General features: G+C 36.0%; 1 protein-coding gene across 2 annotated transcripts in view; it reads right to left on the reverse strand.

Annotated features, from left to right (window-relative positions):
- Positions 1-26,514, reverse strand: part of Ctnna3 (catenin (cadherin-associated protein), alpha 3) — a 1,343,755-nt gene that overhangs the window by 1,243,759 nt on the left and 73,482 nt on the right. For both annotated transcript variants that reach the window (XM_013017086.1, XM_013017085.1), the window contains exons 4-5: positions 20,118-20,284; positions 2,978-3,097 (exon numbers count right to left, since the gene is read on the reverse strand). In XM_013017086.1, coding sequence (XP_012872540.1) covers positions 2,978-3,097; positions 20,118-20,284 — 287 coding nt within the window. The remainder of the gene's footprint in view (positions 1-2,977; positions 3,098-20,117; positions 20,285-26,514) is intronic.

Genomic DNA, 26,514 nt, shown 5'->3' on the forward strand with positions numbered 1-26,514 from the left:
TATATGTCTGGGACAAGCAGAAAAGGTCAAAAGCTATGTACATATGACCAGATAAAATGATATTAAGTGAAATGAATGCCAAGATGGGGACACAAGTGGTTTTTTCTTTCTTGCTATTGTTCCATGTGATTTTTTTTGTTTCTTTGTATGTTCCTCCTCCACTGTATAACCCCTGTTTTCACTGTATTTGATGTTGATGCCCTGCATCTTGTACATACACTTCTCTAGCTTGGGAAGGGGACTGGGAAAAACAACATAGGGATACAGGTTGACACTAAGTTGAAATATAAACTTTACAATTTAAGCGGAGAGGAAGGCAAGAAGAGGAGTATAGTTGTGGAGGTGGGAGGGAAGGGAAGGGTAGGGGAAAAACAAAGGAGGAGGCAACAATGCTTGATAGGAAATGTACTCATTACTTTGCTGATGTAACTGTAACCCCTCTGTAGTTTTTTTACAATAAAAAACATATTAAAAATATTCAATTAAAAAATGGAGCAAAGTATTCTAAGGGTCTATTTGGTACCAGGAAATAAATCTCTCATGAAATGGTATTCAAAATATCATAAGAAATGATAAAAAATAAGATAGAATGGATTGATCCAAGAAAATGATTCACTATGCATCCATAACTTACCACACTGGCTTTCTGTTTAAAGAAGTGGATAGAATGAAATATATTAGCAAAAACTGAAATGATACACAGGTCTGTTAGCCTTTGGCATATGGGAAGCTAAAGGCTAAGGATCTTCTGAATTTTAAAAGTAAAGCCAAACACAATAATTTTAATTATCTATAATCTGAGCCAAAATTTCTGGTATATGTCTGTGGTTACAGCAACATCACCACCAATAATATTTATTAAGCATTTGCCATGGGCCAGGTATCGTGAAACTGAAGAGGCTACAGCATGCACTGAAAGTGCAAGTGACAGACAAGACTTGTCCCTACACAGCTTACATTTTGCCACATGAAGAGTGAAAAATACAATACAGTTGGCCAGGGAATAAACTATGACTAATTCTCTGGAACAAAGTATCCTGGCTTTATAACAAGGTAGCTTTTTGCTGACTTAGCGATTTTACAGTACACCAACTCTTTTCCAAGAGGAAAACAGGTGCTCAGTTTCTGGAGCTTTATAAAGGAATACGATGGAAGGCCAGAGACAAATTCTCTTTGAACTCTGCCAGACCAGAAAACACAACACTCCAGGTTTGGAGTCAAACTGATTTAAATTTGATATCCAGTTTCATGCACAATGACCTTAGGAGAAGTAGTAACTCTCTTAATTGTTTTCTCATCTCTGAAATAGTGCCATAATAGTGTTATAAGGATTTAATGATGGAATTCATAAATTTTAGTCATATTACATGGCATATAATTGCTGATTTAATAAATTACAATTTCACTAATTTTTAATAACTTGTATATTACACTTCATATGCCCATCTTTTCCTCATGCATAGGTAGTTTACCTGTCTTTCCTCAGTGCTGCTTCTATACTTCTGCCCTTGAAGCAGTTACCTTCTTTCAAATTCACAATCAGCTAATATAAGAATCTAATCTCTAAAAATGTGCTAAAGGGAAGGATAAGAGAAGAGGACAGTGACTATCGCCTGTCAACTCAAACAACCGTTGGTGGTAAAAATATGATCTTGGAAACAAACACTGTACTAAAAATTGCCTAGGCCAAAGCAGTGATTCACAGGGTGAATTTTAAACAGCAGCATCTGGGAACTTGCTCTAGTAACTCTCAATAACAATGACTACCTCTGTTAACGTGTGCCAGCAGGCCAGCAGGCATCTTTTCAAAACAAAGTTCAAATTCATATTGTGTCCCATTTCATATAAAGTGAGTGTAAAGAAAATTCATGTGTTCTGGAATATTCTATAAAAACAAATATAACTCCTAGGAAAAACAGGGCTTCCAAAAGGTTAACTATGCAAGTAACGTTTGTGATAGAGTAACAAGTTAGGACACGATTCTCTTTCTCGAGCCAATAATTCTAAACCACACCATGTTAACTTAATGAGTTCAACTACATATACAAAGTAGCACTTCGAAAACCTACCATTCCAAAAAAGCCAAAACATGTTAGACAATGGCAAGAATGTCACACCCTTTCCCACACTAACAGGCCTTTGTCTCAAGTGAAAGTCTCAGAGTTGGGTCAGCTATGTTGTTGTTTTTCTAGACATCATCTGTCATTGAGCATATACTCAAATTTCATGTAACCTGATTTAAGCATCTAACTGGCTGTTTCTGATCATAATAAACATTGCACCAAAGCAAAAGCTTGATTATCCTGCCACCTAGTGGCTACAAAGAAACTAGAGCAGACCCAACATGACAAGGTCTGACAAACACCATCTCCAAAATTCTCAGAATGTAATCATTATGAATCTTAGATGTATAAAGGACCAATCCTAAATACAAACCAAATAAAATTTTTCTTGTCTCTGGGTTTATCTTAGGGTCTATACAAGGAAGCAAAAGATGTACATTTGCCCCACAGCAAACCTTTACAGATCTTCAAATAAAAATTTCTTTTTAAATATGTTGGAAGATTTACAACTCTTTTCCTTAATTTTGTGGTATATATGCATAAGATTTTCTTGGTCTTTGCGTGATTTTTCTTCTTGGATATCCTCTATCAAATATAAAAGCCACCTGGCCAAGCCATCACAGAAGTTCTTTTTGAGTAGCTAAGGTGTTGTTAGTCAAAGGATAGTTAGACCTCCACAAAGCAGCAGGAGTTTTCTTTAAAAGAAGTGTAACCCCCTAAAGTACACATCTAAAAGCAAGGACCACATTGAACACCGTAGGAAGCCATATGAACCAGCTCCGCTCAGCATAAGCTATATCTGCCTCAACCATTAGAAGCTATGTCTTCTCAAACTTGCCTGAACCTCTGACAGGCAGGACAGCAGGAATCCTGGAATACTCTTCTTCTCCACCAAAAAGAGCACTGACTCTTACCTGTTGACGCTTGAAGGCTAAATAATCCAAATTTTCTAGCTCTTTTCCAAGCTTCTGGTAGGTTTTCTGGAGGTCAGATTTGTTGGAAACATTTTTAAGAGATTCAAATGTTCTTTGAAACTGAAAATGAAGACAAAAAGATCATTAGGGTAGCAGCATATTTTTCTCACATCCCCAGCTGGCTAACAGACAGAGTCAATAATAAGGTTCAGTTTCTCCCATCCATAATACAGAGATAATAAATGCTAGTTAATTATCTTTCAATAAAATAATTAGAGACAATTATAAGGCATTAGAAACTGTGTCCAATGTGCAACTCGTGTTATTTGCATGAATGAGAAACCTGTTTTAGTTCTCATTCTAACAAAGAAGACTTAATTTAAAAACAAGCCTTCAAATGTGGAAGATAACACTCTTTAATAGTATCTTATCCTGGGGTCCAGAATTAAGAGCTCCAGGAAACTCACGTAGTTTTTCTGTTCTTTCAGTGATGACCATCAATTTCAGCCAAATCTCTCACAAAAACAAACAACAAAACCCTTCCCCATGCAGTTTTTATGTTTGATTTTCTCTTATATTTCCTATGACCTTTTCATCAACCATGAAAGGCTTTAGAAACAATAAGTGATTCAACAAAAATAAGCCTTCATATTTGAACCATTATAAGGACATATTAAAAACACAAACAAAAATACTCTCCTACAGGGCTACTTCAGAGGCTGAGATAGCAATTCTAAGCCAGTCTGTGTAGGTAAGTTTGTTTGGTTTTTTTTTTTAAACTGTATTTTTTTTGTCTTTTCTTTTTTGGTACTGGGGATCAAACCCAGGACGTTGCACTTGCTAGGCAAGCGCTTTGCCACTGAGCTACATCCCAGCCCTGTGCAGGTAAGTTTGTGAGACTCTTATCAAAAAAAAAAAAAAACTACAAAGGGAAAAAAGCCAGCAGTAGAGCTGGCTTAACCCTGAGCAAAAGATGTTCAAGGTCAGCACACAGGCCCTGAATTCAAGCCTCGGGAATGGCATCCAAAAAAGAAAAAAAAAAAGCTTTCACAATACAATCATGGAAATAAATAAATTTTTGAAAAGGTATTTGCTTGTATGACATTTTTCTGTAATAGCATGGGACTTCCCTCTAGAAAGCTTATGGTGAATAAATCACCCAGCAAGCTTCAAAAAGGAAGAACTCTCAAAGAAGGAAGGAAACTAATTTACTTGTTTTGCCAGTCTTGAAGGGCCTGGGCTCTGTTCCTGAGCTTCTTTGTGCCCAAGGCTAGCCCTCTACTACTTGAGCCACAGCTTTTTCTGAGTAAGAGTCTCATGGACTTTTTTTTTTTACAGATAAGAGTCTCATGGACTCTTCTGCCAAGCCTGACTTCAAACCCCAGTCCTCAGATCTCAGCCTCCCGAGTAGCTAGGATTACAGGCATGAGTCACCAGTGCCTGGTGAAAACTAACATTTAGATAATCAAAGAAGATGTGGCAAATTCCACTATCAATTTCTGCTTTGTAATATACACACATTATTAAATCAGTCTAGCTAAATCAGAATGTTCCCATTTATTTTTAAGTCAGATACTGGATAAATACAAAGGTGACAAGTTGTAATACATCACAGAATAGTGTCTGCTACTAATAACTAATTAAGCAAAGAGAATTCACAGAAAATTGAATTCTTGGTTTATTTCGGTAAATTAGAACATACTTTGGAAGGTTAATGATTGAAAATGTCAAATAATACAATTTGCAAGACATTTTCATTAGCTGTCTCTTTATGCCATTTATTTCCCATATTCATTCTGTACCCTTAGTCAGATTTCTACAGATAGAGACTTCACCATCATCCACACACCCTAACTCCACTATGACTATGATGCTATGAGACAGGCTAATAAGATTTTATAGAATATAATTAAGTTTCCAGGGAAATGATTTGACCCTTACTATATCAAACTCTATGGAGTTAGTCGTTAGAAAAAGCATTCCATTGAATTAAATCCTCAATTTCATGAAAGCAACAAATTTATCTCAATACAAGGTAAAAGGGAAAAAAGAAATGGGAAATAACAATGCTAAACTGAGTTCCACAGCAGGACATCAAATTAAATTCAACAAATAATCATTTAAAACTAAGATGCTCAAGGCACTCTGAATATGAAACATGTTTTCTGCCCTAAAGGAACTCACAGAGTACAAGAGAAACTAGACATGAAACTCAGAAATGGTAAGGACACTGGCATTTATTGAATGCCTGTTCAACCCCAGATACTTTATGCTTTTCAACTGAATTCTCACTAGAACAACAGGAGTTCCTACTTCTATTCTCATTGTACAAGTACAATCTGGGACCAGAAAGCTTGATGAAACTAAACTTTAATACAATGCTTACTCTATTTCCACCCTACTACTAACTCTAACAGGAAAAGCAGTCAGGAGACTGCAAAAAGAGATAAAAGTAACATAAATTTTAAAACTCATTAATGCTACACTGTGTAGAAGACATGAGGGAGTTTAAGTTGGGCCACAAAGAACAGGAAGACTTTTCAGAGTCCTAAGTATGAACCAGTTCTGTTCTATTTAGAAACAATCACATCTGTTCTTTTCTCCCCTCTTGTAATACAACAAATTCTTAAAAGTTGGAGTTCATGGACCAGTATCAGGACAGAGAAAGAGAAAAAATATATATATTATATGTGCATATATTATATATAAATATGCTTAATATATTATGTAATATATATCATATATAACTATATTATATGTAAATATGTTTAATATATTATGTAGTATATGTCATATATACTATGTTATAACAAAGTTAAATTCTTTATATGTATGTTTTATATATAATATTTACTATATGTCTTGTCCCTTTTCAATACATTCAAATGGAAATAACACTAGATGTGAATTTCTAAACAAAGTAATTTCATCTATGAATTAATCATTAGAGGTCATTTTGCCAATCAATGCATGTAATTTTTAAATGTTCTTTTTTTGTTTTTGTTTTTGTTTTTGGGGGGGTCCGGTCGTGGGGCCTGAACTCTGGGCCTGGGCGCTGTCCCTCAGCTCTTCAGCTCAAGGCTAGTGCTCTACCACTTGAGCCACAGCGCCACTTCCGGCTTTTTTTCTTTTTGCTTATGTGGTGCTGGGGAATCGAACCCAGGGCCTCAGGCATGCAAGGCAAGCGCTCTACCACTGAGCCATCTTCCCAGCCCTTAAAATGTTCTTTATCCTTGTATTTTCTCTCCCTAAGAAATAGTATCTCTGCTTCTTAAATATATGTCCTCACATTTATCAGTGTAAACCTTATACAACCTCAAATGGGAACATCAAGGGAAATACACTTGTATGTCCCTGAAATAAGGAACACACACACACCAAAAAAGCAGTACTTCCAGCTAATAAGTCCATAGCCAAAGAAGAAAGAGACAATCCAATACATCATCATAAGGGTGTTTTAACTGAAGGTCAAAGTTTGCATAATGTTGGGTATTAACTTAAATTTTCATTGTCAATACTTACATCTTCCATTTATTAATACAAAAGGATTCACAGTACTGTAAAAACATGATAACTGCATTCATTTAAATAGATCGTTTTCTCTTACAATAACAAGTTATTGTAATTGAAAGGTTATACAAAATCTGTAGTATAACTTTGGTTTTGTTTCTATTAAACATACCGTAGTCCCAATTACCTACATGTTTGTTTGTTTCTTTGGTCAGTCATGGGGCTTGAACCCAGGGCCTGGGCACTTTCCCTGAACATTTTCTGCTCAAGGCTAGCACTCTACCCCTTTTTGAGCTGCAGTACCACTTCCAGTTTTCTGGTAGTTAACTGGAGATAAGAGTCTCACAGACTTTCCTGTTTGGGCTGGCATCAAACCACGATCCTCAGATCTCAGCCTCCTGAGTAGCTAAGATTCCACATGTGTTCTTAAAGTGCTCAAGAATAAAGGCAATAGATTTACTTTGCAGATAAAACTGAGTAATGGAGATAAGACTGGTTAAACTGAATTCTAGAATTTAAAGAAGTTTGATATTGACTTGGTTTAAAGATTTTTCCCCTTTCAGTGTGTTTTTAAATATTAATACAGTACATTTTCATTTCATTAAATTGATTATTTCTCAAAATAAATGATCTCCCAGTTGGAGATAAATTGATAGAAGAAGCAACAAATAATGGAAGAGTTTTAAGTATCCCTGGAACTCACTTGTTTAAGGTTTGAAATGGGAACTTAAAATGAGCCATGAACCCCAAAATAATTTGCTGATCTTTTAATTTATCCTGGCTTAATTTTTAGCTCAATATAAATTTACTTACCTACCCAGGAGGCTGATATCTGAGAATCATGGTTCAAAGCCAACTTGGGCAGTAAAATCCGTGAGACTCTTATCTCCAACTACCAAAAAAGCCAGAAATGGAGCTGTGACTCAAAATGATAGAGTGCTAGCCTTGAGCACAAATGCTGAGGGACAGTGCCAAGCCCTGAGTTCAAGCCCCAGAACTAGCAGAAGAAAAAAAAACTGAAATAAAAACCATCCCACTGAGTCAATTTGAACCAAAATTAAATAGGAATGTTTAACTGTTGAAACTGAATATTAACATGATTTCTAAACTAAGAAAAATTCATTTCTGTCCTATTTGACTAACTTATCATATATTACAGGGCAGACAAGATAAAAATGAAAAGATGCAAACAATATCCCTAAGCCCAATATTCACAATAGAACTAAGAATTACAAACAGTCCCCACGTGTGCTATCTCAGCACACACTGTGTGATGTTCAGAAATAATAATAATAGCAATCCATCAAATCAAACAACAGAGGCCATGATTGCTCATCTCCCATTAAAATTACTGAATACCTGCTTTATGAGAAAAGAAAGCATAAAAAAAGGCAACGGGAAATGTGTAGTTTGACTCAGCAGTCCCTCTTCTAAAATACATTTTTCTCCTTTCTCCTGACAATACACATTAAATAAATCTAAGCCAATGTTCTCTACACACTACACAGCCAATCCGTTGGTGGAAATTATGTAGATTCATGGAGTAATTTAAGAAGGAGGGCAAGAAGAAGCCAGCTGAAACAGCAGGTAGGGGAGGGGGTGGGGGAATGTAGCCAGGGCTCTGGCAAGTAAAGCTTCCCTAGCCCTCGCTAGGGAACCAGTGCTCTGGTTCCTTTTGTGGTCAGATAGATTGATTCAAATAACTCCATAGCCCCAGCATCCTACTAATTCCCCTGATGGAAATATATATATATATATATGTATGTATATATATATATATGTATGTATATATATGTATGTATATATATATATATATATATATCTGTTCCAAAACAAGAGCTAGCTCAATAATTGTCATTTTTTCCCTTCCTTATTTAAGCTGTTGTGCATTTGTGCAAGGTTCTCAGTACTTCCAAAAGCATAAAAAGAAGTATCAGGCTCATAGCATTTATATATAAAAGCAAGTATTGTAAGTGCCTGATTGAACGCACTAGATCACCAAGTGTGATCTTAGTGTCTCTAATTCGCCAGTTTGAAACAATGCCAAAAGATTCTGGAGAGTAAAGCAGTGAAGAGTCAAAAGAATAGAGTATTAACGTTCTGTGAATAGTACTCTTTAGGATAAAAAATAATTTTTAAGTATAAGAAATGTCTAATCTAGTTCATTTAAACAAGAAAACAACAGATCAACTGAACTGAAGTATTATAGAAAAATATTTCATTTTTCAGAATTTACCCCATTCATTTCTTTTTTATCAAGAAATATGTATTAGCATATATCAGTTGTACAGGATTAGGGTCCGTGTGACATTTCCATAATGCATTCATTGTACCCCATCAACCTCGTTCTATCACTCTCCCTTACCTGCTTTCTTCACTTCTTAAGATAATTTTAACATATTTTGTTTTTCTATTTTCATATATATGATAATGTACTTTGACTATATTCATCCTCATTAACCACGTCCATTCATTCACTTCCTCCTCCCACTGATCCTTACACACTCTCAACAATGCCTGGTTTTTGTTGTTATTTGGTTTTAGCAATACCAAACCTTAAACTCAAGACCTCACACTTCCTTGGTTTGGATTGTTTGGCTTTACCACTTAAGCCATACCTGCAACCCCAGAGTCTGTTTTCATACATGTTTTCCAATTGTACTTATAAGATGTTGATGACACTTATTAAGAAGCTTACATTTGCAGCAGAAATTTAAAATGCATAGACAGACAGACAGACAGACAGACAGACAGACAGATAGATAGATACTTCAAATGAGGTTTTGCTGGGAGAAATTATTATAAAAATTAAATAAAACCTGGAACAAAATAAGAAAAAGGCCTACATGTTGAAACTACACTTTTCTCAAAGTTTGAGGTACAACACCTTGCTATTTCATAGCTACACAATTTTGGTTGAGTCTCTACCACTCCAGTCTTCACTGTGTTATTCAGAGCATATTTGTCAACTGTGTTTACCTATCTCCTTTCCAAGGTTATAGAATCCACTGAAAATTTTTAAAAAGGAAAATGAGATATTGTCATTCAATAAATACTTATTATTGGGCAACATACCAGACATGTAAGAAACAGACAAAAACAATTTTTGTGTGTTTTGGCTCTGGGTCATAAACTCAAGGCCCCGGTATTGCCTCTTAGCTTTTTAACTCAAGGCTGGTAATCTACCACTTGTGCCACAGCTCCACTTTCAGATTTTTGATGATTAATTGGAGATAAGAATCTGGTGAAATTTCCTGCCTAGGCTGGCTTTGAACTACAATTCTCAGATCTTAGCCTCCTGAGTAACATAGATACAAGTGTGAGACAACAGTACTTAGCAACATCTTAACTATTTTACACATTTAAAAGTTCTATAGAATTGTAAGAGATTGCCATAATTAAATTGAATGAGGACTGAACTAAATGGTAACTAAGTAATTGTTTATGGATCATCCTATCTCTATAGGGTATGAGAAATTAAAAGATACATAGATGTATACTGTTAAAAATGATTCCCTAGCTCAACCTCCCTAGCCATAAAAGAAATGCAAATCAAAACAACATTAAGATACCACCTCACCCTAGTTAGAATGGCAAAATCAAGAACTCTAATAACAACAGATACTGGAGGGGATGTGGACAGAAGGGAATCTTACTTCATTGTTGGTAGGAGTGTAAACCTGTTCAACCACTTTGGAAAGTAGTATGGAGGTTCCTCAAAAGACTCCACATAGAGCTCCCCTATGACCCAGCAATCCCACTTTTGGGCATTTACCCAAATGAGCACAAACAAGACCACACTAAAACTACCAGCACAAATATGTTTATTGCAGCATTATTTACTATAGGTAAGATATGGAATGAATCCAGATGCCCCTCAGTAGATGAATGTATCAAGAAAATGTGGTATATATACACAATGGAATTCTATGCCTCCATCAGAAAGAATGACATTGCCCCATTTGTTAGGAAATGGAAATACTTGGAAAAAATTATATTAAGTGAAGTAAGCCAAGCCCAAAGAAACATAGGTCCCATGGTTTCCCTTATTTGCAATATCTAGTACATGTATGAGTCAAGCAAAAAAGGTCAGATAAGGTGATGTTAGGAAAATAAACCTTAAGATCTGTATTTAAATGTTTTTTTTCTTTCATGCATTTGTTTCTAATGCATTTATAAGATTATTTCTTTGTTGCTTTGTATGTCCCTCCCCCACAGTATAACCCCTGCTTTCACTGTATTTGATGTCGGTATAATTTGTGGAGGGGAAGGGGAAAAACAAGTTGTTTAAATAAGGCTACAGGTGGACCCGTTGCAACAATGAGAAGTACAAGTTGTCATGTCAAAAACGAACTTTACAACTTTGGTGGGGGGGGGGGGGGATGGGGGGGGGGGACGGGGGGAGGCTGGGAAGGGATGGGAAGGGGAAACAAAGGAGGAGGCTACAATGCTTGATAAGAAATGTACTCATTATCTTTCCCATGTAATTGTAACCCCTCTGTACAGTATTTTCACAATAAAAAATAAATAAAAGTAAAAATAAATGAAAACAAAAAAAATGATTCCCTAGTGTTATTCCTATCAGCAAACCTGAGGCATATAAGAACAGGAAGTGATAGCAAATAGGAATGAGGTCTAACAGGAGTGATAGAAATGTGCTAAAATTAGATAGTGGTTACAATGTACAACTCTGAAATTTTACTCAAAAATCATTGAATTATACATAGAAACAAGTTAATTTTATGGCATATAAATCCTACTTCAATAAAGCCATTTTAAAAGTCTTTTCATAAGCATCTTACTAATGAGAAAGCATAGATGCTGTAATATTGAGTGAATAAACATTACTCATTTCTTCTGAGACAAACTAAGCACAAACCTTGATTCTTCATTCAATGAACTTTCCAGGAAGGCCTTGATGATGTGAGTTCATACTACAAATCTTCCCCAGATAGCCTTGTTCAAACATATTACTTCTCCTAATGCTCTTTTCCTGAAGCTTTCCAAATCTATTTCTTGTCTTAATTGCTCTCCTGAGCTCTAAGCATACCTTCTAAAATGTACTTTCTCTCATACGTATCTCAAATACAATGTCTAAAACCCATAATCTGCTTCTCCTCTGTGTTAACAGCAAATCAATGTCCTCAATATCTAGCCACAATCCTAGAGTCCTTTTGATTCTAAAAGGTCTCCAATCTCTTTCTAAATTGCAACCTGCTCTTTCCTTTCTCTCATTCATTCCCCCTCCCACCTCACAATTTCATAACCATAAATACATATGCCTCATCACTTGCCTCTCTGCATCAGAAAAAGTCCTACATGCAAATCTGTTTATATCATTTCCCTGCTTAAAATTCTTTAATGGTTTTGTTGTTATTGTTGTTGGTAGGGGGTGTTTGTGCTTTGCATTTTTCTTTTAGGGGTGGCAAAAGAGGGCACAGAAAGAGAGGGAGGAGGGTGTACACATACAATTGTGTTATTCAGTATCCACTGTGTGGAAAATGACCTGTGTAACTTGTGGGCAGAAATGGAAGGAAGAAACGAGAAAAGAGAAGGAAGGGGTGACACTATCCAAAAAAAAAGAATGTACTCACTACCTGACTTATGAAATAGTAACCCATCTGTACAACACATTAATAATAACACCATTATATTTACATGCATATATTAAAAAGAAGAAATTCTATTTTAAAAGATATATTTAGTATCTGAAGATTTTAGGAAAATAGATACCTACTAAATAATAATCTATTTGGAGTTTTGTTTTGTTTTTGTCCATTGTGGGACTTAAACTCAGGGCTAGCATTCTACCACTTGAACCATAGCGCCACTTCCAAGTTTTAAGTGGTTAATTGGAGGTAAGAGTCTTACTAGGACTTTTCTGCCTGAGCTGGCTTCAAACCATGATCCTCAGATCTCAGTCTCCTGAGTACCTAGGAATACAAGCATGAACAACCAGTGCCTGGTAACTATTTGGTGTTTTAACAAAATAATTCTTTAACTCCTTTGTACAACTACTTAAAGATAATAATTTTTAAAAAGAAAATGAAAAAATTCTTTTTTTTTGGGGGGGGGGCGGTGGTCCAGTCGTGGGGCCTGAACTCTGGGCCTGGGCACTGTCCCTCAGCTCTTCAGCTCAAGGCTAGCACTCTACCACTTGAGCCACAGTGCCACTTCCGGCTTTTTTTTTCTTTTTGGTTATGTGGTGCTGAGGAATCGAACCCAGGGTCTCAGGCATGCAAGGCAAGCACTCTACCACTGAGCAACCTTCCCAGCCCCAAAAAAATTAATTCTTAACAATTCCTCCTTAACTTCTAGGCTTTATCTCCAACTTTTTATTTGAGCACTTAGACCTTTCACTCATCTACACTGACCTACCTCAACAGCATCAATTCTTCTTTGCTATTACACAAAATCTCAGCCATTCAGAACTGTTAAAGGTCTTTAATCATGTCCTATCCCCCTAAGTTAAAATGTCCTCTATCTACCCAGACTAGTGGTGCAAGCCTGTCACACTACCTACTTAGGAGGCAGAGATTAAGGAATCACTGTTCAAAGCCATTATGAGATAGCGTACATAAGATTCTACCTCACTCAATGGCAACAGGAGAAGCGTAATGTCTGGGCTCAGTGCACATCTACCATTCCCAGTGACACATAAAACTCTAAGTCAAGGTCAAAACTTAGGGCTGCTCAGGCATAAGCAAGTTCCTACCACAAAAGTAACTAAGACAGAAGAAGAAACCTCCATACTGCTTTCCAGAGTAGTTGAACAAGTTCGCTTTCTTACCAATAGTGTAACAGAATTTCCTTTTGGCCACATCCCCACCAGCATTTTTATTGTTAGTTTTCTTGATAATAGCCATTCTAACTGGAATGAGATAGAATCTCAATGCTGGTTTTTTTTTAAATTTTATTTTATTTAAGGGTGATGTCAGAGGAGTTATATTTGCATAAGTAAGATAAGGAGTATTTCTTGTCAAACATTGTTATTTCCTCCCTTGTTTTCTTCCACTTTCCCTCCTGCCCCCACTTCCCTCCCTACAAATGGTAAAGTTTATTTCCAACATAGTGTCTTGTGAATATTGCTACTGCATTGGTTCACCCTTTGTCCCTTATCTCACCATTTTGTGATTCCCTTTCTCTTCCCCAAATCATATAAATGTATATACAAGATACAGAGTACCAAAATCAAAAACAGTGACAACAGGGGATAAACCAAAGGAAAAATGAAGAAAAATAAATAACTTCACACAGTAAATTAAAAAACTAAAACAAAACAGAAACAAAAACCCTCTTGTTTCCATATCTTGGAGTTCATTTCAATTACCATCATTTTATTAGATTATATGTACATAGCTATTGAGCTATTGTGATCCTCTGCTAGGACTATCCTAGACCTATATTAATTATTACAAATGAGGGAAACCAGGGAGCCTATGTTTCTTTGGTTCTGGCTTACTTCCCTTAATATGATTTTTTCCAAGTCTTTCCATATCAATTTTGCTTTGATTTGCATTTTTATAGCCAGAGATGTTGAACATTTCTTCATGTATCTGTTACGTATTTTTACTTCTTCCTCTGAGAAGTCTCTCTTTAAGTCTTTAGCTCATTCATTGATTGGGTTGTGGGGGAGGGTTAAATTTTTGAGCTCTAAGTATATTTTAGATATGGGGCCCTTAAAAGACTAAACATAGAGCTACCCTATGACTCAGTAATCCCACTCCTGGGCATTTATCCAATAGACCACAAACAACAGAACACTAAAACTACTAGCACAACCATGTTCATTGAAGAATTGTTTACCATAGCCAGGATATGAAATCAACCCAGATGCCCCTCGGTGGATGAATGGATCAAAAAATGTGGTATAATCGAATTCTACTAGTTCATCAGAAAGTATAATATAATACCATTCATAAGGAAATGGAAGGACTTGGAAAATATTATATTAAGTGAAGTAACCCAGAGTCAAAGAAACAAAGGAACATGGTTTCCCTCATTTGTGGTAACTAGAATGTGCCTATGAATCTATATGTAAACACACACACACACACACACACACACACACACACACACATTAGGACATGATAAATTGTATAGGACTCTAGACATTCACACACTGAGGCCAATAAGATGTAGTGCTCTGGGGAGTATAACTAGTACAGAGAAGCTTTCGAAAACTTAAATAGTATCAAGGAGAGAATAGTTGTAACTTAAATTCCTATTTAAAAAACATGAATTAACATGGCAATAAAGCTAAATTTTCTTTCCAGATTTCTACAGTTAATGATCATTTTTTCTCTGTCTCCTTTTATCTTTGATTTCAGTCTCTCTCTGCCAAAGGAAAACCTGTGTTTCCTTAAGGAACAAGATGCATTCAGAACTGATTATTTATATATTATATCACTATAGGTTAATTATATAATATTTATACATTATATAACTATATATTCCTTATTGATAACAGTACTTGTCCATTGATAATTATTAGTTACTTGTATTTGTTCAGACTACCTCCTAGTAAAGCTCAATCATAACTTGCATCTCTGGGCCAGTCTCAGTAAAATGAGAATGATTTCACATATTAAAAAAAGAATGGTCAGGCATTAGTGGCTCATCCCTGTGATCCTAGCTACTCAGGGAACTGAGATCTAAGATTGTGGTTCAAAGCCAGACCAAGCAGGAAAGTCTGTGAGACTCTTACCTCCAATAACCACCAGAAAACTGGAAGTGGTGCTGAGGCTCAAAGTGATAGAGCACTAGCCTTGACCAAAAGAGCTCAAGGACAGTGCCCAGGCCCTGAGTTCAAACCTGTGACTCAGCAAAATAATAAAATAAAGCGAGTATCATATGAGGAAGACCTTTCATTCATAGAAGTAGTGATTTTAATAATTCTCTAAATATATATGAAATCAAAGAATGCATGGAATGATATATTTCAAGTCCTCAAAGAAAATAAACGCTGAACTAGATTTCTAGATCCAACAAATCTGCCATTCATAATTGAAACAAACCTGAAAAAATCTTCCATGATTTTCTTTACAAAATCTAAAGGAATTCTACTCAGACAAGATTAAGATAAAAACAACCATGAAAATGTGGGAAATATCTCACTAAAAAAGTAGATAAGCAAATAAGGACTAGAAAGGAGAAATAGAACATTTGATATACTACATTTGATTGTTTTGATTGATTGATTTGATATACAACATACTTTTCAATAACAATTCTGAATGCTAATAGTCAGAATTCTCCAATCAAGACACATACTATCAGGTTGGAAACAAAAACAAAAAACACAAGACCCAACCATTTGTTGCCTAAAAGAAACACACTTGCTACCAAAGACAAAAACAAACTTTATGCAAAAGGATTTTAAAAAGTATATTTTTCCCTGAGGGGCATCTCAGTTGATTCCATATCTTAGCTATGGTAAACACTGCTGCAATGAACATAGTTATGCTGGTAGCTTCAGTGTGGCTTTGTTGGTGTTTTATTGGATAAATGTCCTGGGGCAGAATTGCTGGGTCATAAAATGTAGCATGTAATTCTGCTCATCCACCAGAAAGTACAATATTGTACCATTCATAAGGAAATGGAAAGTCTTGAAAAAAAATTATATTAAGTGAAGTAAGCCAGAGTCAAAGAAACATAGTTTGCATGGCATCCTTCATTTGTGGTAACTAGGATGTGCCTATAATTCTACAAGTAAACATACTGAAGGTAAAAGAGAATAAATAAATACATAAATAAATAAATAAATAAACTGGAATATGATAAATTATATAGGTCTCTAGGAATTCACACAAAGTGAGATCAAAGGAGGCTATTCTTTTTTTTCTCTTTTTTTCTTTGTTGATTGTGGGGCCTGAATTCTGGGCCTGGGCGCTGTCCCTCAGCTCTTCAGCTCAAGGCTAGCACTCTAACACTTGAGCCACACAGCACCACTTCTGGCTTTTTCTGCTTATGTGGTACTGAGAAATCGAACCAAGGGCCTCATGCGCGCAAGGCAAGCACTCTACCACTGAGCCACCTTCCCAGCCCCCAAAGGAGGGTATTCTTAGGAGAGGATTACCAAGATTCTATAGCTATGTGCATCTGATCATATACAATAATATTTATTAAAATGAACTCCAGGAAATAGAAACAAGAGGGTTGGATTTGAGGGGGAGGGGTTTGTTGTTGTTTTGTTTTGTTTTGTTTGTTTTTGCCAGTCAGGGCCTGAGTACTGTCCCTGAGCTTCTTTTGCTCAAGGTTATATCATTCCACCACTGGAGCCACAGCTCTACTTCCAGCTTTTTCTGTTTATGTGGTACTGAGGAATTGAATCTAGGGCTTCATGCATGCTAGGCAAGCACTCTACCACTAGGCCCCACTCCCAGCCCAGGTTTTGTTTTTTTTTTTTTTACCTTGATGCTGTTTTGGTTTTCTTTTCCTTTTGTCATGTTTGTTCATTTATTTGTCTTTTGGAGGGTAAGGAGAGGAACAGAAACGGGAAAAGGGCGATCAAATGCAGTAGTGATACTCACTAGACACTGTTGAAAATGAGCTATATAAGTCGTGGATGGGGATGGGAGGGGAGAGCAGGAAAGTGTGACATTGTTCAAAAGGAAATGTACTTTTTATCTGACTTATGTAACTATGACTTCTCTATACATCCCTCTACAATGATAATAAATAAAATTTTTAAACCTACCTATGCCACACAGAAAGGGGAAAAGTAAAATTACATTGCTACCAAAAAATATAGATTTCTCAAAGAAATGGAACTCAGAGAGTCAGGAGGGAAAAACTGCAAGGGAAATGAGGGAAGAGTTAACATTGTTCAAAAAGAAATGTACTTATTACCTGACTTATGTAACTGCAACCCCTCTGTACATCACCTTTATAATAAAAAAAATAAAGAATACATTAAAATTTATTTTTAAAAATGGAACCCAAGAGTAAGGAGGTTTAGCTATATTCATATACCAAAGCTGGAAGAGACAAAGAAGGTCACTTTATTTTCATAAAGGGAAAAATGCATCGAAAGAATACAAACATTGTAATATACCATGTGTTGGTATACCCAATTTCATGAAATGAGCACAATTACACACCAAACAATAATAGCAGGTGACCTCAAAACACTACTCTCAATAAATGTCATATAGACAAAAATCAACAAAGAAACTTAAGAATTAAATGGCATAATTGATCAAATGGACTTAGCAAACATCTAAGGAATATTCTACAAACAGCTGCAGATGTATATTCCTTTCAACAGCCCACAGAACTTTCTGAAAAAGATTTTAGGGTATAAAACAAGTCTTCACAAATACAAGAAAATTTGAATAGCAACTTGTGTTTTATCTAGATACAGTGAAATAAAATTTAAATTAACAGCATGAGAAACTACAGAAAATAATCAAACACATGGAGAATGAATAACACACATTAGACTGATGAATGGGTCAACAATTAGTGGGAGGATATTTTAAAATTCCATTAAATGAAAATGAAAGCAAAACAGAATCTAAGATATAGAATGAAAGTGGCTCTAAAAGGCAAGTGTACAGCATAAAATACCTATATCAAAAACTCAGAAACACCTGAAATCAATAGCCCAATGATGTACCTCCTTGTCTTAGACAAACAGAAATAAACTAATTCCAAAATTAGAAGTAAAGAAATAATAAAGATCAATGCCAAAATTAATAAAGTGGAAAGTAAAAGAATAATACAAATGATTAATGAAACAAAGAGCTCATTCTTCAAATTAATGAACAAGATTGACCTAAGCCAAACTAACCGAAAGAAGGAAAGAAAGAGAGAGAGAGAGAGAGAGAGAAAAGAAGGAAGGAAGGAAGGAAAGAAAGAAGAAAAGAAAAACAAAAAGAAAAGACCTAAATGATAAAAACTAGATGTGAACGGTGACATTTCCACAAATACCACTGCAATGTACAGGACCATTTTAGAAACTTGCATCCCAAGAAATTTAACATTCTGAAAGAAATGAATACACTTCTAGATGTGTTTGATCACAAAAGAAGATACAAATAAACATATAATCAGCAAGCAATGAGACAAAAAAAACAAGTTATGAAAAAGAAAAACATCTTTTAACAAAGATCATTTCAGGACCACATAGACTCAGTGCTGAAGTCTACTAGAACTAACCACAATGCTCCTAAAATTGTCCAATAAGATAGAATAAAATAGAATATTACCAGAATCATTCTAGGAGTCAGTATTATTTCTCTGGTACCAAAATCAGATTGAGACACCACCAAAAAAAGGGAAAGTATATACAATGTCTTTGGTTAACATAAATACAAAAACTTCAATAAAATATTGCAAACTGAATTCAACATACTGCAAAAATAATACATTGTGATCAAGTTGGCTTAATTCCAGTAATGGATGGTTCTATGCATGAAAATCAATAAATTTAAAACAGCATACAAACAGAAGCAAAGACAAGAATAACATAATCATCTCAATAGATGCAGAAAGCCTTCAGCCATTATTTGATCACATGAGTAGTGATTATATGGAGAGTATGAGGTGCCTTTATAAAAATATAGACAAAAGTATAAGAGCCCTTAAAGGCAGAAAATTCAGATTTACAACCCTTTCATCTAGACTATTGATGAGCTTGTCAAACCAAATAAAAGCTTTAATGAAGTTCTCTTTATAACAAAACTGTAGCAACTTGATTTGTCTTGCAAAATAAAACAAGCACACTATCTTGCTACCTTGTTTTTCTAATTAAGAATGATTCATGGGCTGGGAAGGTGACTCCATGGTAGAGTGCTTGCCTTGCATGCATGAGGCCCTGGGTTCCATTCCTTAGCACCACATAAGCAGAAAAACCTGGAAGTGGCGCAGTGGTTCAAGTGGTAGAGTGCTCTCCTTGAGCTGAAGAGCTGAGGGACAGTGCCCAGGCCCAGAGTTCAGGCCCCACGATGAACAAAAAAAAAAATGTTCAAAACTCATGTTAAACTTGTTTTTTATCTTGAACAAGAGGAGCTGGCTGGTCTTGGGATATAACTTACAAGAATACCTGCCTAATATGTACAGGCATGAGTTCCATCCCTGACATAAGTAAATACATACATGCATGCATACATACATACATGCATGCATGCATACATACATACAGAGCTAGAAAAGTAGCATAGTATAATTTCTAAGTGTCTTAAGCTTTAAGGTTTCTCTTTCTTAAATTGTTTATGTATTAATTATGTTAGCCACATAATTCTGTTCTTCTTTATATCTCTCCAGCAAACAATCTTTAGATCTTCAATTTCTCACTTGCTTCAACACTAAATTGTGGCTTCATTGTTTTGGGAGTGAGTGAGTGTGTGTGTGTGTGTGTGTGTGTGTGTGTTACAGCTTTATGGTAGTTTTGAACAGAAGGCCTTGTACTTGGCTCTCTAACACTTGAGCTTCTCCTCCAGCCCTTGGGCTTCATTCTTTTGAGGTATACATCAGTCTTCCCAACCTAATTCAGTCAATCTCTGATGGGTGATATTAAGAAAATGAAAGTGATGCACCAGGGATGTTCTAGGATTGATACCAACTTCAAGGACTGGAATTCAAAGTAAGAACACCACCAAAGCAAACTAAGCTATCTTTTACTTACAGATGACACATGCTTCAAGAGACACAAGACATCAATCATGTCCGCGAGGATAAGCAGTCTTGTAACTGCAGCCAACAAGGCACGAGCTGCTTGAACCACCGCCTCCCTTTTTGGTAGATAACAGGGATCATCTGTAAATCTCTCAGCTGATACCTTCAGGGCTTCACCTGAAAAACATAGCCCCAAATAAGTTTTATTGAAGTTTCAACTATGTCTATTTCCACATTTATCAGCCAATTTAATTCCAAGGGTATTCCCAGACTAAGCATAAGTAAAATACTGTCAGTTGATTCTTGAACACTGTATCTTTATGTATATGGGTATGTGTGGGTATGTAGTGTGTGTGTGTGCATGTGTGTGTGAGTACACATTGGTCCTGGGGCTTGAACTCGGAGGTCAGTATAAAACAACTCTGTAATCTAAGAAATTTATAGCCAAATAAGTCTACAAATATTCACAGATACAATCTAGACATTGCACAGGTAAGGGCCTGTACAAAATGCCAAGAGACCAAAACAAGGACATACGTCTATGTGAAGTGTCAGAGGACATATGCAAAACTGCAACATCTCCCAACTGGCTGGCTTATAGGATTTAACCAGTTCATGTCACACTGTTTTCTATCAAGAGAATATAACTATTTTCTAAATTAAATAGGAAAAAATAATTATTTTATCTAGAATATTAGCCTCCATCTTTCAAAAAATTGATATATAATGTGATATCTATTGTTTTTAGAATATCATTTTCAATTTTGCTTATAATGCTTTCACTTTGAAAATTAACAAATAGGAAATGTTCTTTTTTGTTGTTTGGGGTTTCTTATTTTGTTTTATATTGTTTTGTGGCAGTCCTGAGGGTTGAACTCAAGGCCAAGGCACTGTCGCTAGCTTTTTTGTTCTAAGCACTCTACTACTTGTACCACAGCTCCACTGCCAGCTTTTTGGTGATTAAATGAAGATCAGAATCTCCCAGGCTGGCTTTGAACCATGATCCTCAAATCCAGTCTCCTGAATAGCTAAGTTTACAGGTATGAGCCACCAGCATCTGTCAAGAAACTTCACTTTTAAAATAGATAAAAAATAAAAATAAACTTTTCCTTCAAGAAATCCCACTCCATCCATAAAAGTAATTTACCAGATATTTTGAAAATACTACAAAAGCTGGGTTCAGAGTTGTTGTTTTGTTTTTTCCTACTGGATCCACTGGGCTTCTTTTCTATAAAATATGCTTTTTTAATTTTTCCCAAAACATTAGCTATGAAATGCCTGTTTGAAGAAGGTACTAAAGCATTTAGTCTATAAATATTTATAGAGGTACTTTGTGCATATATAAGTGTAATATATAAAGCTTCTGCAAAGTTTTATATAGCAGCTCTATGTAGTCATTTTTTGTCTAAAGCACAACCAAGTTACATTGGTTAGAATTTCCAAATTTACAAAACTTTATATATTACACTTATATATGCACAAGAAGCACAAAGATGGTACACAAAACTTTTATGTGATAAAATGAGTCAGGCTCAAAAGTACAAAAAAAAGTGTTCAGGCCAAAACTAAACATGAAAAGATATTGTTCACTTTATAAAATATACCTACATAATTCTTTCACAATTGCCTTTACTGTATCTAAAAATATGTAACCCCAAAGTGACTATATTCATTATATATAACACAACAAAAACATGGTTTTAACAAAATATTTAGAGGCGAAAGTGAGAAAAACAAGCACTAGTGAATCATAGTTGATACAATATGTAATAACATACTCTGGTATAATGGAGTTCACAGTCTAAAATCTAAAACTGGACACAAGTGTATTAGTTCCATTTACTTTTTGTTTTGTTTTGTTTTCGTTTTTTTGTCAGTCATGAGTCTGAACTCTGGGCCTGGGCGCTGTCCCTCAGCTCTTCAGCTCAAGGCTAGCACTCTACCACTTGAGCCACAGCACCACTTCCGGCTTTTTCTGCTTATATGGTGCTGAGGAATGGAACCCAGGGACTCATGCATGCAAGGCAAGCACTATACCACTGAGCCACCTTCCCAGCCCCTCCATTTACTTTTAATTGGAGAAACTGTCAATTTGAATTTGAAACTTTCTAAAAAGGTAGAAGCTTGAATCTAGCCTCGGAGCAAGTAACTATTTGGCAGGGAAGAGAGAGAAGTAACTTCAATTAAATTTTAGTCTTATGCAATTTTTTAAAGGCAAAACTTGTTTTTAAAACATTCAAGACAGTGTGACTGCAAAGAGAACAAACTCATCATGGCCAGGTGAAAGACAGAAAGAATAACTTCTGTGCATGTACCCAGTGTAGGATATTACCAGGACATCAGCAAGCTTACAGACTCAGACTGCAGCTGAATATGGCTGCCATTATAAACTATTGCTGATGTTTTATTTCCATTTTGTTATCATCAAGTATTCAGTAAAGTCTTAGTAAAAGTTCTCACTGGCTTCCAGCCAAATAGCAGAGGCCAAATTTCTTTCCCATCTGAAATTTTAAAAATAGATAAAATATATTTATAAAAAATGGTAATGAAGATGCTGAATGTCAGGCACTGGGGGATAAAATCACAGAGAAATTATGTGCTACTAAAAATAATGAAAGAAGTAAGCCAGGCCCAAAGAAACATAGGTCCCATGGTTTCCCTTATTTGCAATATCTAGTATATGTGTGAGTCAAGCAGAAAAGGTCAGATAAGGTGATGTTAGGGAAATGAACCCTAAGATATGTATTCAAATGTTTTTTTTTTCTTTCATGCGATTGTTTCTAACACATTTATAAGATTATTTCTTTGTTGCTTTGTATGTCCCTCCCCCATAGTATAACCCCTGTTTTCACTGTATTTGATGTCGGTATAATTTGTGGAGGGGAAGGGAAAAAACAAATCTTTTAAATAGGGATACAGGTGGACCCATTGCAACAATGAGACGTACAAGTCGTATGTCGAAAACAAACTTTACAACTTTGGTGGCGGGAGGGAAGAGGGTTGAGTGGGGGGATGCGGGGAGGATGGGATGGGAAGGGGAATCAAAGGAGGAGGCTACATGCTTGATAAGAAATGTACTCATTATCTTGCCCATGTAATTGTAACCCCTCTGTACAGTATTTTCACAATAAAAAAAGAAATGTAAAAAAAAGAAATGTACTCATTACCTTACTTATGTAATTGTAACCCCTCTGTACATCATCTTTACAATAAAATAAAATTTAAAAAATAAAAATGCTTCTGAATGATTTTTTTTACAAGCTCTGAGATTGCAGGGGTTATCTACTACATCCAATGACATTACATAAGATAGAAAGCATGTCCCTATTTTATCTTGAAATCTGAGCTCAAGAGGTTGAGAAGTCAAAAGTTACAGATTGTTGTCTCTCTATTTAGCTCAAGAATTATCAGCTACTCTAATCTAGGTAAGGCTTGCACTTAGTTCTATTTCTGTCTATATTCAAGCTTAGATAGGAAAACAGAAGAAATTTATCTTTGGTTCTGAGTATTTTTAAGTTGGTCCTTTTCTCCTTCTTTAAATGTTAATAAGTTGATTCTAATCAAATCCCATCACTATCTTCCTACACATCACCAATTCCTAATCACTCAATGATAAGCACACAGATCTGTAAGGCATAAGGGAGCAGCAGAGCTTTTAACCCTAATTGACTCCATGAGACTCATAATGCTGGAGGCTCTCACAAAAGAAACCAAACTTACTGATAGCTGCCTAGCACTTATGGAACTCACAAACAAGCATCAAGAAAGGCAAATGTTGCCATTTCTATGTAATGAATAGCATGTTTAATTGCCTCAAAAAAAAGTCAGACATCTAAGTAATAAAATATTACACATGAAAGCAAGAGCTGGGTGACTGTAGAGACCTTACTAATTGTGGTCTGCAATTAAATTCAGAATAACACATAGCTGACCTGTGGTCAAATTTATGAAAGAACTTCCCAAATAATCAAAACTGCATTATGCCTACAAGTTATAATAGGGGGGAAAGGGTAAAATTGACTATTAGCTAATGACTACTAATCCTGGTAGATGAAAGGCTGATCCACTTCTCCTAAGGGAAAACAACTCATTCTGGGATAAGGCAGAGCTGGTCTTTTGCTCAACATTGGCCACAGAAACACTAATGCAAGGCACATAGATGATATTAAATATGCATACACATAAGTACTGAAGTATGAACTGGGAGACTAGTACCTACCACACGAGCCATGTCTCCAACCATTTTTGATTGGTTATTATTTAGATAAGATCTTGAGTTTTGTCCAGGCAAGCCTGGACCATCAACACCCTTCTATTTATGCTTCCTGCTATGGCTGAGATGACAGCTCACACCATCATATCCAGCTTTTTCTGTGAAGATAGGGTCTGTGAACTATTTTACTATTTTAAGCACAATCATCCTGATCTCAGCCTCATGCATACCTGAAATGACAGCTGCATGCCACCACAGCCAGCTATTATTTGAGACGGGTGTCATGAACTTTTTGCACAGGCTAGCCTCCAGCCACCATTTTCCCAGTCCTTGCTTCCCATGGACATAGGATTACAGGCCTAATCCCCTAGCACCTGGCTCAATTTTAAATATGTTGACATCCACATTTTAAAAGGATTATATTTACAAAAAAGTAAATCATTAAAGTTAATTCTAAAAATTATTTTTAAAAGTAGGTAAGATTCACTCTAAAGCTATATTTTGCTTAAGATAATAAATTAAGCTATGTCATTTCAACATGTAATCAATTCCAAAATTATTAATGAATCAGGCACAGCTAATGCCTGTAAATCTAAACTACTCAAGAATCTGAAACAAGAAAATGGTAGTTCAAGGCTATCCCAGTCAAAAATTTCACAAGGTATCATCTTAACCAACAAAAGTTGGGTGTGATTGCATGTGCCTGTCCTCCTAGTTTTATGGGATGTATATATAGGAAGATTGCAAACCAGACCTTCCCAAGGCAGTGAGATCCTACTGGAAAAAAATAAAAAGAGAGAAGTAGGAGAGGTGTGAGAGGGAAGAGATAGTAGGAAAAAAACAAAGGAGAGGTAATAATGTTCAATAAGAAATGTATGCATTACCTTACACATGTAACTGTAACCCCTCTTGCAGTATCTTTACAATAAAATAAATTTTCTTAAGAAAATAACAAGCAAAATAGGCTGAAGCACGGCTCAAGCCTAGCAAGCAAAAGGTCTCAAATTCACACCACAACCTTAGCGACAGCAGCAGCAAAATAAAAAGCACTGAGATAACTTACATTTTTCTCAAACTAGGTGGCTCTTGTTGCTGCTGTTCTGGTGGTACTGAGGTTTGAACTCAGGGTCTCATGCTTACTAGGCAGGCAATCTACCATTTGAGCTATTCCCCAACCCCTCATACTAAGCTTTTAAATCTACTATGTAGTCTACTCTTAGGAAACATTCAAGTCAGGTTAAATTTTCATCAGAAATATTTTATCTATGTTTAGATTTTAGAAAAATTTGCAGCTGAAAAAATAGCTTCACATACTCAGACTTTAAAAGTTCCAAAATATGTGCTAGGAAGGTGTATCAGTGGTAGAGTGCTTGCCTCACATGCATGAGGCCCTGGGTTCGATTCCTCAGCACCACATAAGCAGAAAAAGCCAGAAGTGGTGCTATGGCTCTAGTGGTAGAGTGCTAGCCCTGAGATGAAGAGCTGAGGGACAGAGCCCAGACCCTGAGTTCAGGCCCCATGACCGACAAAATAAAATGAATACCACATTTTCTTGATCCATTCATCTACTGAGGGGCATCTGGATTGGTTCCATATCTTAGCTATGGTAAATAATGCTGCAACAAACATAGCTGTGCTGGTAACTTTAGTGTGGTCTTGTTTGTCATCATTCAGGTAAATGCCCAAAAGTGGGATTGCTGGGTTACAAGGGAGCTCTATGTGGAGTCTTTGGAGGAACCTCCATACTACTTTCCAAAGTGGTTGAACAAGTTTACACTCCCACCAACAATGCAGTAAGGTTCCTTCTGTCCACATCCCCTCCAGCATCTGTTGTTATAAGAGTTCTTGATTATAGCCATCCTAACTGGGGTGAGGTGGTATCTCAATGTTGTTTTGATTTGCATTTCTTTCATGGCTAGAGAGGTTGAGCATTTCTCCATGTGTATATTGGCCATCCTTCTTTCCTCTTCGGAGAAGTTTCTCTTTAAGTCTTTAGCCCACTTATTTATCAGGCAGTGTTTCTTTGAGGATTTGTTGTTGGGGGATTTAATTTTTTTAATTTTATTTTATTTTATTTGTGAACATACTGTACAGAGGGGTTACAATTGCATGGGCAGGATAATGCGTACAATTCTTACCAAGCATTGCAGACTCCTCCTTTGTTTACCCTTCCCATCCCTTCCCAGCCTCCCCC

This window comes from Dipodomys ordii, unplaced genomic scaffold, assembly GCF_000151885.1.
Source record: "Dipodomys ordii isolate 6190 unplaced genomic scaffold, Dord_2.0 Scaffold34, whole genome shotgun sequence".
Classification (NCBI taxonomy): domain Eukaryota; kingdom Metazoa; phylum Chordata; class Mammalia; order Rodentia; family Heteromyidae; genus Dipodomys; species Dipodomys ordii.